The sequence below is a fragment of the Spermophilus citellus genome (genome assembly GCF_964194105.1).
Source record: "Spermophilus citellus genome assembly, chromosome: 4".
Lineage (NCBI taxonomy): Eukaryota > Metazoa > Chordata > Mammalia > Rodentia > Sciuridae > Spermophilus > Spermophilus citellus.
Genome location: NC_138185.1, coordinates 225,881,089 through 225,899,995, shown reverse-complemented (window position 1 = coordinate 225,899,995; position 18,907 = coordinate 225,881,089). Strand labels below are relative to the sequence as shown.

The following is an 18,907-nucleotide window of genomic DNA, read 5'->3' as shown; positions in this document are numbered from 1 at the left end:
ACTTGTCTAGGCTGGCCTTGAAATTGAGATCTTCCTGCCTCAGCCTCTGGAATAGTTTAGACTATGGACGTGCGTGATCAACCTGATGGAATTTAAATAACTAAAATGAATAATAACATCATTACACCATGTTCAACATATGGTGCTGGAATAATTCTGCTTCCAGTGCAAAAAAGGAAGAGGGAGAAGTGGAGGAATGGGAGGGAAGGGAGGAGAAGAATCTTATTCAACCTGTACCTTGCCCCATATACAAAAATTAACTCAAGTCCCAGGCATGGTGGTGCACACCTATAATCTCAGCAATTTGGGCGACTAAAGCAGTAGGACTGCAAGTTCAAGGTCAGCCTCAGCAACTTAATGAGACCCTGTCTCAAAATATAATTTAAAAATGACTGGGGATGTAGCCCAGAGGCAGAATACTCCCAAGTTCAGTCTCCAGTACCACAAAAAAAGAAAGAGGACTGAGACTGTAGCTCAGTGGTAAAGTGCTTGTCTCGCATGTATGAGGCACTAAGTTCAATCCTCAGCACCACTGTGTGTTCATCTACAACTAAGTAAATATTAAAAAATATATATATATATATAAAAGAAAGAAAAAAGTTAACTCATAGACTTAGATGTAAAATCTAAAATTATAAGAGCTTCTAAAAGAAATCATAGGAAAAAAATTTTGCAATCTTAGATTAGGCAAAGACTTCTTAGATGTACCAAAAACACAATCCATAAAACAAAAATTGGACTTCATTATATTAAGACATTTTGTTTTTCTGGGGTTGGGGTTGTGGCTCAGTGGTAGAGTGCTCGCATAGCATGTGTGAGGCATTGGGTTCAGGCCTCAGTACCACATATAGATAAATAAATAATGTTATTGTGTCCATCTACAACTACAAATTTTTTTAAATGATATTTTGCATTTCTAAAAACACTGTGTAGAAAATGAGAAGATAAGCCATAAACTGGATGAAAACATATGCACATCTGAAATAGGGATTGTCCCCAGAATATCTAAATATCTCTCAAAACTCAGTAAGAAAAAAAGAACCCGGGCTGGCGTTGTGACACAGCACTCGCCTAGCACATGAGAGGCACTGGGTTTGATCCCCAGCACCACATAAAAATAAGTAAATAAAATAAAGGCATTGTGTCCAACTACAAAAAAAGAATATTAAAAAAAAGAAAAAAAGAACCCAACTTTAAAGTGGGCAAAATATTTGAGTAAAGGTGGGCTTGGTGGTACACACCTATAATTCCAGCTACTCAGGAGGTGAGGCAGGGGCATCACAAATTTGAGGCCAGCCTGGGCAACTGAGTGAGACCCTCTCTCAAAATAAAAAGGGTGGGGGGCTATGCTATAGCTCAGAGGTAGAACACTCCCGGATCCAATCCCTAGTACTGAAAAAAAAAAAGGTTTTTTTGAACAATTACTTCACCAAAGAAGATATGGAGGTGACAAACACATAAAAATAAGCTCAGGGCTGGGGATGTGGCTCAAGCCGTAGCGCGCTCACCTGGCATGCATGCGGCCCGGGTTCGATCTTTAGCACCACATACAAAGAAAGATGTTGTTTCCGACGAAAACTAAAAAATAAATATTAAAAATTCTCTCTCTCTCAAAAAAAGAAATAAGCTCAATATCATTACTTATTAAGGAAATACAGACCAAAACCAAAATGCCATACCCTGTATCTATCAGAATAGTTAAAACAAAACAACTGTGATACCAGTATCATCAAGGACTAGAAACAATTCAGCTCCCATCCCATGCTATTCAGTACGCAAAATGACAACCCCTTCCGAAACAAGGCCAGCACAAAGACAGACATACATAACATGCAACCCCATACTCCGCTTCCAGGTGTTCACCCAAGGAATGGATACACACATGTTCATACAAAACCTTCATGCAACTGTTGGAAGAGGCTGTGTTTATAACGACCAGAATCTGGAAACAGCATAAACACCCTTCCCCTAGTGAAGAGAAAAGCCAGTACAGTGGGTCCACACAGGAGCCACCACTCAACATGCCACAGGATGAATCGCAAACACAGCATACTAACCGAAGAAGCCACTCTACTATCCTGTTGATGTTGTTTTGGAACAGACAGGTGCTGATGGCAGGAGAGGAGGGGCAACAAGGAGTGTGGGTGATGACAACCTTCTGCATCTTGACACAAATGCATGCCACTGGTCTCCAACAATGTGACTTCCACCTCCAACAGAGCACTCCGAGCCCTTCCTCCATGAACAACTAAACTCCACTCAGCAACAAGAGTGACCCACTGGGGCATACAACAGGGATGTACTGCACAACAGACACACATTGTGTGATTCCACTTGTACAACATTACGAATTTTCTGTGAAGATAACTGAATAAATCAAAACCTTTTTCAAAAGTCAGTGAACCACACACTAAAAATGAGTGTATTCATTTTATTATATATAATCAGACCTCAATAAAGTTTAAAAAAAAAGTTGAGGAGTGGGTACTGGGGATTAAACCCAGAGGGGCTTAAACACTGAATCACATCCCAGCCCTATTTGTATTTGAGACAGGGTATCACTAAGTTGTTTAGGGCCTCCTCTAGTTTGCTGAGTCTTGAACTTGAGATCCTCCTGCCTCAGCCTCCCCAGTCGCTGGGAATACAGGCATGTGCCACTGTACCCGTCTATAAAGTAAATTTTTTTTTTAATATTTATTTATTTTTTGTTTTCGGCGGACACAACATCTTTGTTGGTATGTGGTGCTGAGGATCGAACCCGGGCTGCACGCATGCCAGGCCAGCGCGCTACCTCTTGAGCCACATCCCCAGCCCTAAAGTAAATTTTTTAAATGGGAAAATTTAGCTGGGCATGGTATGCACCTGTAACCCCAGTGCCTCCTAAGGATGAGGTAAGAGAATATCAAGTTCAAGGCCAGCCTGGATGATATGGCAAGACCTTACCTCAAAATAAAAAGGGCTGGGGGTATGGCTCAGTGGCAGACCACCCCTGGGTTCATTCCTCAGTAATAAACAAAACAATTATATTTTCAACCCAGCTACGCACCATATTCTATTGCTGGGACTAACAATGCGCGGCAGGACACAGCCCCACCCGCACCCCAACAGCGGACCCTACTGACAGCTCCCCGTGCACACAGCGCCCTCTGCCGACGGATCCCCGAGCCCACAGCAACAACACTTTGGAGAAGCTGAAAAGAGTTTACCCACAGAAAGGAATTCACAGAGGGGGCCAGAATAATAACACTAGCCCGCATAAGAGGATTGAACAGTAAAATATTGGAGGCTCCAGCTGGGACACAAGCAAGAAAGATCTGACTATGTCTCTCTATATGGGGAAGTTGTAGTGCACAATTAAAACAGATGCAGTCACTGGACGATCAAGAGGATTTGGATTTGTCCTTTTCAAAAATGCTAATGTTGATAAGGTCTTGGAATTAAAATCTGGAGAGCAAACTGATAGTCCTCAAAAGGACAAAGCTTTAAAAGGAAACAAACACCCTAGCAGGCTTTTGTGGATCCAGACACTTCTGAAGAACAAAAAGAATATTTTGGAGCCTTTGGAGAGACTGAAAACATTGAACTTCCTGTGGATATAAGAACAAATGGAAAAGAGGATTTTGCTTTCACACATTTACAGATGAAGACCAGAAAAGAAAATGTGTGAAAGCAGATATCAAACTGGTTGTGGGAACTGTGAAATTAAGTTGCACATAAAAGAGGTACACAGGGGCTGGGGTTGTAGCTCATTAGTAGAGTTGCCTTGCATGCATGAGGCATTGGGTTCCATCCTCAGCACTACATAAAAATAAATAAAGATACTGTGTCTATCTACAATTAAAAAAAATATTAAAAAAAAGAAGAAGTACACAGGTGGCATCAAGAACAAAGAGGGACAGCTGGAGATATAGCTCAGTTGGTAGAGTGCTTGCCTCACATGCACAACGCTCTGGGTTCAATCCCCAGCACCAAAAAAAAAAAAAAAAAGAGCAAAGAGGGAGAAGCGGTGCCATAGCTGGTGGCCCAATCCAGGGCCACACTGGGACCAAGGGTTTAGTAATCATAGGATGAAGGATGTAGAAACTCCACAATGCCCAAGATGAAGATCAGAAATACAGTTGCTGTGGCAGACAGGACGACACTGGGTGTAACTGCAGGCACCGTGGATGGGATATGCAGACCTTAGTGGTCAGCCAGCACTTGAAGGCATCTTGAGGATTGGCAATTGTCAAGAATTCCCAGTCCTACTAAAGGAGGATGCTGGAGAAATCCATCCTGGAGGACCACACCAAAGATTGGTCTTCTGTTGATCTAAGACAACTGTTTAACGTATAAGACACAACGTATGTCCAACTGCATGTCACCACCAATTAGTTTTGTTTTTACTTTGTCCTTTGCTTTTATGACTCAATGGGCATTTGTTTATACAAGCTTTATTTGTATGATTTCATGTTAAACCTTTTATGATTGTTTTTAAAAAAGCAAAAGAAAAACCCAATCACCATGAATACGATATAGTGATGAGTTTTGGATGTTGTGTCAATTGTTATCACAAACTGGAATGTTCTATCAAATTTAACCAGCATTTGCAGAGCAGTCATGAAGCCTACACTCTGAAGATCCCTGTGGGCAGATGAGAGGTCTCTAGGTGTGCTGTGGCTCTGAGCGTGAGCCATTCTCTATGGGCAGGTGGTGATGGTATGGGAGCTACAGGGACAGGAACAGAGAGAAATCATGGGGACATTGGTGGCCCATGATGAAGACCCCCTCTGGCAGCGAGGCGGTAGGAAATGTTGCACATGGTGGATATATGATGTTATACAACTTTTCTTCATATAAGAATGTACAGCACACAATTTACAAATGATAACAAAACATGACATCTTTTGTATAAATTCCATATAGTCAGCTGAGTTCCACAAACTACTTCATTAATTTTAAAACTGGGATGCAGCTCAATGGGTTTGATCCCCAGCATTGCAAAAAAAAAAAAAAAAAAAAAGTTTCTGGAATCAAAAAATATATTTTAAAAAAAGGCTTCTGGACTTCCCCAAAGCCTCTGCAGCTATAGTATGTAGATACTGGCAGAGACAGGAGTCCCAACAGACAGGCAAGCCAGTGCCCCACTCTGTGCTGTCACCAAGTGCCCTCCCCTCCAGCAGACAGGCGCTACAGAGGACTGTTCCCCCATCTTCCCACTACTTCCCTCTCCTCCTCCTCCTGCCAGGAAGGGCCTTTCCAGGCTGCCTGCGGTAACAAAGCAAGCAGTGCTTTGTCACATCTGTCTACTGCTTCTTATTTTTCCAGTCAGTCTCCATTTTTTTCCATTGTACTTTGAGAGATTTTGACTTCAAGCATGGCAGGCTCTTTCTCCATTTTTCCCCATAAATAAATACATCTCTTTGTTCACCAGGCAGCTGCTATTAGGGAGGCAAGAGGCTTTTGTAAAAGGCTGACTCCCTGGTAGCAAAGATAATGACTGTAATTTACAGCTCGCACAATATAAGCCACAATGCCTGGTCTTGGAACTTGGGCAGGAGGGTTGTGCGTGGGCAGGACAGGCTCCCTGTGGGTGGGCCCCTGGGAGGCATGCTAGAACCTGACACTTCAGGGACAGGCAGCCTTGCAGTCCTGCCCCTTTGGGGGAGGCGGAACCTACATGTCCTCGCCTGTCAGGCTGAACTTCATCCCTGAGAGGGAGGGGAAACTAAGCTTCCAGTTGTTGGAATCATTTTTTTTTAAATATTTATTTTTTAGTTGTAGTTGGACACAATACCTTTATTTTATTTATTTATTTTTATGTGGTGCTGAGGATTGAACTCAGGGCCTTGCACATGCTAGGTAAGCACTCTCCGGCTGAGCCACAACCCCAGCCCATGCTGGAATCATTTTGATTTTTTACCAGTGACCTGCTGGGCTGGACAACCCCAGGACATTGCCCTCCCACCCACACACACTGGGTATGGGCTTCCCCAGACCCACCTCTGTGCCCCAATCTGGCTCTCCACCAAGGAGCACTCCCACCCAGGGATCTCTCCCTCTACCAGCCAGGGTTCGGAGCAGGAGGTAGTGAGTTTTCAGAGAGGAAGAAATGACTCAGGACCAGCAGGTACCCGGGTTTACATGACAATAAAGAAGGTGCCAGAAAACAGCAAAGAGGGAAGTTCAGAGAAAGCATATTCTTGTAGGCCATCTAGGGAGTGAGAGGCGCATTTTGAGGGTTACCAGATTTTCTTTTATGTGAAACTTGGTTGGGGTGAGGGGTACAGTATGGAATGACACATAGGGATGATCTAAGTCTGTGATCTCACAATGGTTTATGGTCATTCTCAGGATCCTTAAGCTGATGTGGTCTTCACTATCTGATGAGTAGATAACACTGGAAAACTCCCTAAATTACGATTTCTTAAACTATCATCTCTTGCCGGGCACTGTGATGCACACCTGTAATTCCAGCAGCTAGGGAGGCTGAGGGAGAAGGATCACAAGTTCAAAGCCAGCCTCAGCAAAAGCAAGGCTGCTAAGCCTTCAGTGAGACCCTGTCTCTAAATAAAATACAAAATAGGGCTGAGGATGTGGTTCTGTGGTTGAGTGCCCTTTGATTCAATCCATGGTACCCCTTCCCCAAAAACATGTCATCTCTTTTTGCTTAATCTATTTATTGGAAGGTTGATTAACAGTACACAGGTAAATTTACAGATTTCTCAGGAACTTGGGAGAAACAGGTCTGGAAAAGCATGTGGAACTCCTGAATTAAAATCATATTACCTTCTTCTTCCTGTATGTCTCCCATCTGTTTATTTCCTCTACCTTACCTCACTTCTTGCCCTATCACTCCAGACTCCTCTGAGACAGAAACTCGAAGCTTTTCCCTCAGTGGGGGTGATGGTCCTCAGTTCCCTATTCTAGCAAAAAAATCAGCAAACCAAATTTAGCAATTCATAATTGCAAAAGAAAGCCACCTAGGCCAGAGGAACACCTCGCTTCTTCATGGCAATGACCCTATACAACAGGAGCATGTCCTCTCTGGTGATACTCTGTTCACTGTTTTTATTACCTTTAAGGACCTACTCAACAGTCTCTTTCCCACCCGCTCTGGATCCAAGTCCTAGTTAAAGGCCCACACCCCAGAGCTGTTCAATGACTTCATTCCATCAATTCCTGTGGGCTTGCCCAAATCCTACTACTCTCAGATCCGGGTCAAGGCTAGAGGCCCAGTCTCAGTTGCAGACATAGTGAGCTCCCAATGCATCCTCAGAGTTGTAGTACCTGGCACCACAACAAAGGCTCAGATGTCTTTAGTGTGTGCCAGCCTGCTTTTCCCTCCTGCCATCTATGGGCGGGGGGTGGGGTGGAGGGCAGCAGGATGACAGTCCTGCCTGCACAGCCAATCGTGAGATACCATGCACTTATTTTTCGACTATACCCCTGAACCTCAAGAACAACTTGTGCAGGAAGTTTTAGCCACAGACTACAGATGTGGTTTTCAGGAGTGCAGAAAAGGCTTCCTCAGATTTTTTTTTTTTAATATTTTGTTGATGAACCTTTATTTATTTGTATGTGGTGCTGAGAATTGAACCCAGTGCCTCACACATGCTAGGCAAGCGCTCTGCCACTTAGCCAAAACCCCAATCCCCTTCCTCAGATTTCTTAAGTCAGTGTGCAAAGCTTCACCCTTACCTGCCAGTTTAGTAATTCTAAACCGCCATCCAAAATCAAAAGGCTAAAAATGGCCCATTCTTATAAAAGCTCAAGCCCAAAGGGCTCCAAAAGGTTTCACAAGTCACAGAAGAGCTAAAACCTTAGTGAACAACTCCTGGGACAGGAAGAAAGCACAGGCTGCAGCTCATTTTGAAGCTAACAGTGAATTTGATAGCAAAAGTTGGGGGACACACCAGAAAGGAAAAGTAAAGGCAGTGTCACTTATGAATTACAGATGGTAGACAAATCAGCAAACCAAACCCAGCAATACATAAAAAGGAGGATCTATCAGACCCAAGCAGGGTTTATCCTGGAGGGAAATACCAGTTTAACATCAGAAAATCACCTGCTTCTGAAGGTGCTGGGGATGGAACCCAGAGCCTCACACATACTAGGCAAGTGCTCTACAGCTGGGCAGCCCTATTTATGTGTTTTAACATATCTTCAATGTCCCAAAAGTTAAACAACAACAACAAAAAAAAAAACTGTAATAAATCAATGTATTCCTCCCCATGAACAAAAATAAAGGGTATACAATATAATTAATTCAATGAATGAAGAAATAATATTTAATCCCATCAGAACACTGGACCAGGAGTGTGAAAACCTACGTTTTAGTCCTGCCTGTAAATAAAATACAAAATAGGGCTGGGGATGTGGCTCAGTGGTTGAGTGCCCTTTGATTCAATCCATGGTACCCCTTCCCCAAAAAAATGTCATCTCTCTTTGCTTAATCTATTTATTGGGAGGTTGATTAACAGTACTTTTTATGATGCTTATACTGCTGTGTGATACCAGACAAGTCACTTTACTCCTCTGAGCCTCAATTTCTTCTTCTATAAAACAAAAGGGCTGGGCTGGGGTTGTGGCTCCACAGTAGGTAGGGCACTTGTCTAGCATTGCGAGGCCCTGGGTTGAATCCTTAGCACCACATAAAAATAAATAAATAAAACTTTCTGATGTTAAACTGGTGTGTTCAACTACAACTAAAAAAAACCAAAAAAACAAAAAAACAATAGGGCTGAGAATGCAGCTCTGTGGTACAGGGTTTGCTTCATGAGGTTCAATTTCCAGTACCATAAAACATCAATAGGCATGGTAGTATGCACCTGTATTCCCAGCTACTCAGGATTCTGAGATGGGAAAATCACTTGAGCCCAGGAGTTCGAGACCAGCCTGGGCAACATAGTCAGACCCTATCTCTTAATTAAAAAAATAAAATAAAAATACGGAGCAGGAGGTAGTGAGTTTCCAGAGAGAGGAAGAATTGACTCAGGACCAGCAGGAACCCTGGCTTACATGACAATAAAGAAGGTGCCAGAAAATGGCAAAGAGGGAAGTTTAGTTATGAACTACATGCTTCTTAAAGTCCTACCCCACTTTTATTTTCTCTATTACTAAAAGTCTTTAAACATCAGAATATCCATACCTGTAGGGGGCTGGGGATATAGCTAAGTTGGCAAAGTGCTTGCCTCTCATGCACAAGGCCCTGGGTTCAATCACCAGCACCTCACACACACACACACACACACACACACACACACACACACCAAAAAAAAAAAAAAATCCATTTCTGTAGTTTATCCTGAGTTCCATTTCCTTCCTATGATGCTTATTCTGAATTGGCATGTAGGGGTTTGAAAAACATTCTCCTTAATGAAAACATGAGCAAATTTGTGAGCCTGTGGTTCCATTACTGTTGTTTATAAATACTGCCTCCCCATGCTAAAGGACTATTTCTTTGTTCATTTTCAACCAAAAATTACTAGAAGAACATTTTAAATTACCCTCCTCATATAGGATACACACATTCTCTACACACAGGCCTATGGCCTGAAGACATCAATCTGCTTTATTGAGCCTGAATTTCCACATCTATAAAATGGGGATGATAAAAACACCTACTTCATAAAACTGTGGGTATTAACTTAAAACACAGCATGAAAACACTCGGTCGAGTATTGGGCTGTGGCTATGGCTCAGTGGTAGAGCACTCTCCTGGCATGTGTGAGGCACTGGGTTCCATCCTCAGCACCACATAAAAATGAAATAAAGGTATTGTGCCCATCTACAACTAAAAAAAATATTTAAAAAAACAGAACTATAAGCAGTTGATGCACATAATGAAACCAGTGGTGCTCAAACTTGCACCACTGAAAAGACTCATCCTCAAGAACGCTGATAAGCAGGCGACACTCCAGAACAATCATCTCGGAATCTTCTGGGAGTGGGCCCTAGTACTCCCCCCCCCATACTAGAATGCTCTACCAATGTGCCACATCCCCATCCATTTTTTAAATTTTGAGACAGGATTTCATTAAGTTGCCCAGAGGGCCTTGAAGTCGTGATCCTTCAGCCTAGTGGCTCTGATCACAGGTGTGTGCCATCATATCAAGCCCCAATACTACAGTATTACTTTTTTTTTTTTTTTAGTACTAGAGTTGGAACTCAGAGCCTCAAGCATGCCAGGAAAGCGCTCTAATACCAAGCCACCTCCCCAGGCCTAAGTACTTACTTTTGGGTACTGGAAATTAAATCCAGGGGCACTTGACTTTGAACATGCAATCCTCCTGCCTCAGCCTCCTGAGTCTCTGGGGTTGCAGGCTTGCACCACCTGCCCAGCAGCCCTGAGTACTTCTTAAAGTCTTCCAGATTAATTTTAACGTGCAGACAAGTTTAAGAACTACTACATAGATACTACATGGATAAAAGTATAAGCAGGCACGGAGTAAATAAAGAACACTTTATTTAAGAGCTGTTTTTTGGGCTGGGGATGTGGCTCAAGCCGTAGCGCGCTCGCCTGGCATGCGTGCGGCCTGGGTTCGATCCTCAGCACCACATACAAACAAAGATGTTGTGCCCGCCGAGAACTAAAAAATAAATATTAAAAAATTCTCTCTTTCTCTTTATAAAAAAAAAAAAAAAAGAGCTGTTTTTAAGTTGGGTTTGAAAGGAAGAGTGGTGCCTAATCCTTAAGATCTATAGTCTTTTTAAACTGGTACCTAAGCCAGGCACAGTGGCATACACTTGTAATCCCATTTGTTCGACAAGCTGAGGCAGCGGGATCACAAGTTCAAAGCCAGCCTCAGCAAATTAGAGAGGCTCTAGGGCTCTAAACAACTTCTAGAGATCCTGTCTCAAAATCTAAGAAGGGCAGGGGATGTGGCTTGGTGTTTAAGTACCCCTGGGTTCAATCCCTACTATCAAAAAAAGAAACTGGGGGCTGGGGATGTGGCTCAACTGGTAGCGGGCTCGCCTGGCATGCGAGCGGCCCCAGTTCGATCCTCAGCACCACATACAAACAAAGATGTTGTGTCCGCCGAAAAACTGAAAAATAAATATTAAAAATTCTCTCTAAAAAAAAAAAAAAAAGAAAAAAAAAAACAAGAAAGAAAGAAAGAAACTGGTGTCCTGAGATCAGAGATGGGAGTAAATTATGTAGGAACTGAAAGCCGGTCTCCTTTACTGCAGTGGAGGGCAAAGAATTAAAAACCATGCAGAGTAAGCTAGACATAGGGATTAAAACATAAAATCTACTTAAAGAAAACCAGGTTTGCGGGGCTGGGAATGTGGCTCAGGCGGTAGCGAGCTCCTCTGGCATGCGTGCGGCCCGGGTTCAATCCTCAGCACCACATACCAACAAAGATGTTGTGTCCACCGAGAACTAAAAAAATAAATAAATAAATATTAAAAATTCTTTCTCTTTCTCTCTCTCTCTCTCCTTCCTCTCTCACTCTCTCTTTAAAAAAACAAAAAAAAGAAAGAAAGAAAACCAGGTTTGCAACCTGTTACTTTCAAGATTTGATACTTATACTCAAAGTTATCTAAGACAACAATCTTTCTGCGCTGCAGAAATTTAATTACTCAGGAAGCAACAAAGCTGGTAACAAACACAGAGGAAATACAAACTGCCCTGAGGCAAAAACTGTTCCCTTAAGTGTCGTCCAACATAATGGAGCATTTAGATCCTAAATAAACAAGGCTCCAGTCTTCACCGTAGAACCAGGCAAGTTCTGACTCAGCCAGACGCCCCCCAGCCATCGTCATCATGATCCCTCACCTTCCACAGAACAGGCAGTCCAACAGGTGAGCAGCACATCCGACTACCAGAGAACCAGACCCTGGTAAGACCTATTTTACTTTAAAAGGGGCATTCTGATCATGCAGAAATCCTTGTTAGGGTGCTGTTCTCTTTCTGTTTGTTTAAACTGGGGAATGAACCCGGGGGCGCTTTACCACTGCGCTACACACCCAGCCCTTTTAAACATTTTTCATTTTGAGACAGGGCCTCGCTAAATTGCAAGGCTGGCCTGGAAATGGTCCTCCTGCCGCGGCCTCCGGAACTCCTGGGATTACGGGGCGCCAAGTGCCGGCCCGGGTGCTGTTTTTTCCAGCACTGGTTCACCACAGACGCCAGGGAAACCTTCACCTTGGGCAGGTTCTTGGCTAAATCCACTGCGCCCTCCCAGCGCGCGCTCCGGCTGCTGGGGCACCCGGCCGCGCCACGGCGCAGGGGCTGGGTGGGTTCTGCCTCCTGAGGACCGCCGACTTTGGACGCGGTCGGGGGAACGAAGCCAGAGGCCCGGGCGGGCCGGGGTGCGTGGCCCTGGCGATCGAGGCTCCACTGCAGACGGGGCGGAACTTCAAGGCGTGCTAAGAGCCCGCCCATTTACCAGGCGGACACGTTTTGCAACCCTTAAATGGCTTTTTGTCCTTCCTTAGTTACTGTTTGGCCACGCCTTCCGGCCTCCCAGACCGCGGGTGACCGAGCTGCAGGAGCCCGGCCTAGTTCGCTGCGCACCGGGCTCCTGCAGGCCGGCTCCCGCTAAGGGGCGCTCCTCACAAACGCTGCGGGTTCAGGCCCGGGGCCACGCGGGCTCCCTCGGGCGGCGCCGTTCGCGCCCCCGCCCCGCTTACCCGGCTCGGCGCCACGTCCCCGCGCTCGGCGCCGCGGTCCGGGGCAAGCCGCCAGCCGTGGCCCGCAAAAGCGCGGCAGAGAGGGGGGCCCAGGGCCCTCACAGCGCGTCGCGAGGCTGCCATGGTGCGTGCCTGCCGGGTCCCGCGCCGCACGACAGAGTCGCGACGGCGCGCGGGGCTGCCTTACGGCAGGTCAGCCGAGCTCTAGGTAGGGAGCGGCGCGGCCAACTAAGCGCACGCCCCGCGGACAGACCCGCTGCGAGGGTGGTGCAGCTTGAGGGGCGGTGCCACGGGCTTTCCTCGGGCTGAGTGCTGCTCGGCCGGGGGAGGGGCGGGCCGCGGCGGCGCTGCGGAAGTGGAGGCGACGGAGCGCGATGGCACCGGCGGCACAGGTGAGCGCCGTATGGCGGCGCGCGGGCCTCCCGCGCTGCGCCTATTGTGAGGTCAGGCAGCGGGCGGCGGGCCCGGCCGAGACGCGGGGAGCGGCCGCCGCGGCCAGTAGCTGCCGCCGCCGGCCCCTTCACCGGCCGCCCGGGTCAGACCTAGCCGGGAGGGGCGAGGGGATGCAGCTGGGGGCCGCGCTCCGGCGCCGCTCCCCGTGAAGGGCCGTCTGCCACCTCGCCGCCCGCCGCGGCAGCCAAGACCGCCGCCGCCCAGACCTCAGGGTAAAGCGCGGCGGGGACGGGCGGGGGGGCTGCCCGGGCCCGGCGCCCCCGGTCCGGGCTTCGGTTCCCCGTCCTCCTCGAGTGAGTCGTTTGGCCGAAACCAAGAGCGGGGGAGATGCGCCCGGCCTTTGCGGACTTTTGATGGGCGGCGAGTGGCGGTAGCGCGCAGTGCCGGGTGGGGGAGCGTGGCCGCGGCCCGGAGGGCCGCCCGGGAGGGAGCCCGCGACGTGCGCTTGGCGTGGCCGCCCCTCGGTGCAGCCCGGCGCTCTGCGGGAGGTGCGTGAGGAGCCCAGGGGAGGGCTGGACACGCGGAAGGGGTGCGGAGGGACGCGCGGAAGGGCGCAGGGCTGGGCCTGCTCCTGCCCGGTGACTCCCGAAACGTGTGCAGGCTGGCGGGGTGGGTCCTGTGGGGTTTGGAGGCCCCTGCCGGTTCCCAAAACAGCTTATGATCTGAAGACTTTGTGCTGGTCCTAAGGCGACAGTTGAGTTTATGAAGTCCGAATGCAGCCTCTATGGTTGAAGAAACTCAAATTCACAGACCCAGAGCCCCAGCTCATACTGGACTCTGAGTAACTGCTGTTCTTTAAATCATGTCCTGCCGAGCGCTGAGGCGGGTGGATAACAAACTCAAGGCCAGCCTTAGCAACTTAACCAGACCCTGTCTCTAAATAAAATACAAAAAAGGGCTGAGGAGGTGACTCAGTGGTTAAGCACCCCTGGGTTCAATCCCTGGTACCAAAACAAAACCACACCAGGTATTTTCAGGATAGGGACTTGGTAAGTCATTTCCCCTTCTGTACTTGATTGTCTATTGGATCGCAGTGACAGGACCTTTTTTAATTTACAGGCAAGAGCCACCACACCAGGCAACTTAAGTGTGTCCTTTAAAAAAGAGAATTGTGGAATGAATTAATATGATTTTCATTTTGCAGAGACTTTGTGCTATAATGTTGTTTTTCTTATTATCTTTTAGTGCTTGTGAAACTGAACACAACAAAAGTATGGATATGGGAAACCAACATCCTTCTATTATTAGGCTTCAGGAAATCCAAAAGGAAGTAAAAAGCATAGAACAGCAAGTAATCGGCTTCAGTGGTCTGTCAGATGACAAGAATTATAAGAAACTGGAGAGGACTCTAACAAAACAACTCTTTGAAATAGATTCTGTGGATACAGAAGGAAAAGGAGACATTCAGCAGGCTAGGAAGAGGGCAGCACAGGAGACAGAACGCCTTCTCAAAGAGTTGGAGCAGAATGCAAACCACCCACACCGGATCGAAATACAGAACATCTTTAAGGAAGCCCAAGCCCTTGTAAAAGAGAAGATAGTGCCTTTTTACAGTGGAGGCAACTGTGTGACTGATGAATTTGAGGAAGGCCTCCAGGATATCATTCTGAGGCTGACACATGTTAAAACTGGAGGGAAGATCTCTTTACGGAAAGCAAGGTATCATACTCTAACCAAAATCTGTGCTGTGCAAGAGATTATTGAAGACTGCATGAAAAAGCAGCCTTCCCTGCCGCTTTCTGAGGATGCACATCCTTCTGTCGCCAAAATCAACTCTGTGATGTGCGAAGTGAACAAGGCCAGAGGCACTCTGATTGCACTTCTGATGGGAGTGGACAGTACTGAGACTTGCAGGCACTTATCATGTGTGCTCTCAGGCTTGATTGCTGATCTGGATGCTTTAGATGTGTGTGGGCGTACAGAAATCAGAAATTATCGGAGGGAGGTAGTGGAAGATATCAACAAATTATTGAAGTATTTGGATTTAGAAGAGGAAGCTGATACTACGTATGCATTTGACCTGGGTCAGAACCATTCCATTTTGAAAATAGAAAAGGTCCTCAAGAGGATGAGAGAAATAAAAAATGAACTTCTCCAACCTCAGAGTCCTCCTGAATTGTACCTGAGCTCCAAGACAGAACTGCAGGGTTTGATTGGACAGCTGGATGAGGTGAGTCTTGAAAAAAATCCCTGCATCCGGGAAGCCAGGAGAAGAGCGGTGATTGAAGTGCAAACTCTGATTACGTATGTTGACCTAAAGGAAGCCCTTGAAAAAAGGAAGCTATTTGCTTGTGAGGAGCACCCATCACATAAGGCGGTCTGGAATGTTCTTGGAAACCTGTCGGAGATCCAGGGGGAAGTCCTCTCCTTTGATGGAAACCGATCTGATAAGAACTACATCAGGCTGGAGGAGCTGCTGACCAAGCAGTTACTGGCCCTGGATGCTGTGGACCCGCAGGGAGAAGAGAAGTGTAAGGCTGCCAGGAAACAGGCTGTGAAGCTCGCCCAGAACATCCTCAGCTATCTCGACCTGAAATCTGATGAGTGGGAGTACTAAAATTCCTGAGATCTCACATTGATCTTGCTGGTTTTGCACTTTATATAGACTTCTATGTATTTATAGAGAGCTTTCAGTTCATGGAGCCTACATGTGATTTATACGTGCATATCTCAATCTCAGTATTTATGATTTAAGCAAATTATATTCAGTATCTTTGCTGCTCTTGATGTTGCAAAACAAATGTCATTACAGCACATTAACTTTTCCATTTGGATCATTATCCAAACGATGTGGTGTGTTTTGTTTGGTTTGTGTTTTTTGTGTTTATTTTGTTTTGTGTGTTTTCACTCAGAACATGAAATAGAGGCAGCATTTGTGAGTTTTTAGGTGGGTGGTACAAGCATAAAATGCAGAAATTTCACAATCTAGGAATAGATGGAACCTTACATAATACTAGGGAAATTATGAGAAGGGGGAATTCATTAAGTGGGAGTAAAGTCATAGCACAAAAGCAGTACAACAATAATTTTTATTATACTAAATGAACCAAAGGGTTTTTTTTTTGTTGTTGTTGTTTTGTTTTGTTTTGTTTTTGTTTTTTAATACAGGATTGGTCCTACCCAGTTTAATGGAGTGGGGTTTTTTATTTGGATTGTCTGTCCTTTCACGAACATTTTTGTTGAAAGAACAGTGTCTCTGCTTTCCTCCGTACTCTGTATTTTAGAGGGAATGGGTCTTATTTTTGTGTGTAGCACAAGGAAATTATGAAAGCCAAAGCCAAAAAACCTTTGGAGGCTGCACCAGAGAAGGGACAAAGCATCATAGATGCCTTCAAGTCATTCTGTTTGTAAGATCTGAACTTAAAATTTTCCTTAGTGATTAGAAAGGAGGGGAACATACAAATAAAACTAGTGGGCCTTTAAATAAAAGGCAACCCCCCGCACCTGTAGAGAATGAAACTGGAGTAGTTTACCAACATCAGGTTACACTGAAACTGAGCAGAAGCATCTGACTGTAGAACATGAGAGATTTCTTCTGTTGGTTGAGGCTGTAAAGCAGACAGACCTGGTAAACACCCAGTCATCTTGGAACATCAGAGCAGAAACTCAGTAGCCCAGCGGGACCAGTGTGTGTAGCTAGTCAGAGGAAGTTAACTGCTGCTACCAGCACACTCAGTGCCACCTGCGCCTGGTGAGACTTAACAGCTGCCCTGGTACCTGCTGGACTTCTTAGCTCATGTTACTGGTGTGGGAATTTCTCTGTTGCCTGAAAGAACCATTAGAATCTGTCAGGCATGAAGTTTTTTTCTTTTGCCAAATGGAATATATATTTCCATAAAAACTTTCTGAGGATCCAGTTTTACAGACACTTGCTAATGTGAGCAAAAGAATTCCCCCCAAATTCTGCAGTGCCTTGACAATGTGGGTCCCAGTCATAACTGACAGACCACTTTTTCTTTCACTAGATGATCCTGTGAGGGCACATCCTTTGAACCCTATGGGGTAACTGTGTAGGGAAATTATCACTTTAAATAGCTAAAGTGTGACAGATAAAAGGAATGACCTTGAATACCTTGAAGGTGATGGAAGCATAGCAGTCATCTTCACACTCATTAGAAACCCTCCTTTTACCTTTCCTACTGGAAGTGTTCTAGAAGCATTGGAGCCTGGGGTCAAAGGGCAGTGGGGGTCTTCAGGCTGTGAGCCCCACCCGCAGCAGGCCAGCTCCAGGCAGCAGCAGGCTCTCAGTGCAAGCCATTGGAATTCTCATTTAGGCCAAGTTGTTTTAGGATTGCTCTTCTGTATTTTAATTTTGGAATGCTCTTAAATCTTGAGTTTTTAGATTATACCCACTGGGAAACCAAGGTTATACTATAATCACTTCAGGCATATCCTTCACTAGGTTCTGCTTAATTTTTAATTTTATTTTAAAGAGTCAAAATGCCAGCCTTTAGAAGGTCCCATGAAAGCAGATTCCCCATCCCTTGGATGTGTTCTGTAAGGTGCAGAGATGTTTCCTGCCACTGAGCTTGGAGTCTGCCTGAGCACAGGATGCTGACCACCTCCCTGGGCTGGCTGAGGGTTTCATGTGGGTTCTTTTGGTCATGGAGATGATCATTTGACCTTGTGTGATAGTTGGGCATGGTTTTGTTTTGTTTCACTCTGTTCTAGTTCCTTATACCCAATTATCTTCTGTAACAAGCCCTAGCAGATGCCAGACAGCTTCTCTCGTCCCTCTTAGGAGCATGTGTATTGATGTGGGCTGCTGCATGTCATTTTTAATTTGGACTCATCACATTGTATTGTATTTTTATGATCTTTCATGAAGAGACTCTGTACTACCAGTAAAATTTACTCTCCCAAAATGTGTGGCCTTGGGTCTGCATTAAACAGTGTCATCCATGTTCATGCAAAAAACAGCTGGGAATGTTTGCTTTCTTTACCCAACTCAGTGAGCTTTGCTTTCAGATTATCTTTGTCCAGATAGATTCAAGTCAACCCTATGACAAAGCAGTTACTACAATAAATGTAATGAATGAGTCTACTAAGTGCAGTTTAATGCTTTATTTTGCTAAAATGCCTATATATATTTGCTATAGTGGAATTCAATCACTTTTTCTCGTTTGTTTTATTTTGCAGATTTCTACCTGGTTTTTGAAGGTCTAGGCTTCTGTACATAAAAAATTTTAACAGTTTTGCAGCTTTTTGTCTATTGGATATTCTTCCCTTAATAATTGGAGAAACGTTTGCCCATGGTTTTGATGTGTATACAGGTGTGTCTCCCCGTGTACTGGTTCCTGTCTTGCCCCTGTTATTGTGTATGACTGTTGTATTGGTATATCTAAAATAGTTCAGTATTATCTTGACATAGACAAATTAGTATTCCCTTAATTATTACTGAAATAAAACAAATCTCTTAGCTTCTCTTGGTGGTAGAGAAAGGATGCGAGTCCAAGGTGTGTTCTGTTCTCTGTTGGCCTCGTGTCCTTGTTTATGTCACCTCTGTTGCTCCTAGGGGAGGAATTCTAATGCCTGGGTGGGTGAGGCAGGGGGGTAGTTGGTGTAACTGCTGGGCAGAGGTGAGAGTCCCTGGGTGCCCACCTCAACAGCCCAGGAAGTGTGTGTATGGCCGGTGTGGTTCATACTCTGCTCCCCGCTCCCTAACACTGCCCAAATTCTTAGCACAATGTGAACTGTATTTGAAGAAAGCATCTCTGTAGTGTGGTTCTGGAAAGATCCTCTCCCTAACAAGAGTCTTAAGCTGTGCTTTTAAAGGCACTTACATCAACCCAAGTGGAAGTGTTGGACTCTGGTGCCTACATGCCTGAACTGAGGA

At 45.5% G+C, this 18,907-nt stretch overlaps 2 protein-coding genes across 7 annotated transcripts in view; one reads left to right on the top strand and one right to left on the bottom strand.

The window, feature by feature from the left end:
* COA8 (cytochrome c oxidase assembly factor 8) overlaps positions 1-12,791 on the bottom strand; it is a 29,515-nt gene extending 16,724 nt beyond the window's left edge. Inside the window, exon 1 of one of the 3 annotated variants that reach the window (XM_081293382.1) lies at positions 12,619-12,791. In XM_081293382.1, coding sequence (XP_081149508.1) covers positions 12,619-12,741 — 123 coding nt within the window. In that variant the 5' untranslated portion in view covers positions 12,742-12,791. The other 2 variants (XM_081293381.1, XM_081293383.1) reach the window with 2 other exon arrangements.
* BAG5 (BAG cochaperone 5) lies at positions 12,693-18,513 on the top strand. Of its 4 annotated transcripts, none has more exons than XM_081293380.1 (2): positions 12,693-12,826; positions 14,257-18,513. In XM_081293380.1, the coding sequence occupies exon 2, from the start codon at positions 14,285-14,287 to the stop codon at positions 15,626-15,628; it is 1,344 nt and encodes a 447-aa protein (XP_081149506.1). In that variant the 5' UTR covers positions 12,693-12,826; positions 14,257-14,284; the 3' UTR covers positions 15,629-18,513. The 4 variants fall into 4 exon arrangements, with proteins under 4 accessions (XP_081149506.1, XP_081149503.1, XP_081149504.1 ...); XM_081293377.1 differs by lacking the exon at positions 12,693-12,826 and adding an exon at positions 12,838-13,010; XM_081293378.1 differs by lacking the exon at positions 12,693-12,826 and adding an exon at positions 13,025-13,283.
* The last annotated feature ends 394 nt before the right edge of the window (positions 18,514-18,907 follow it).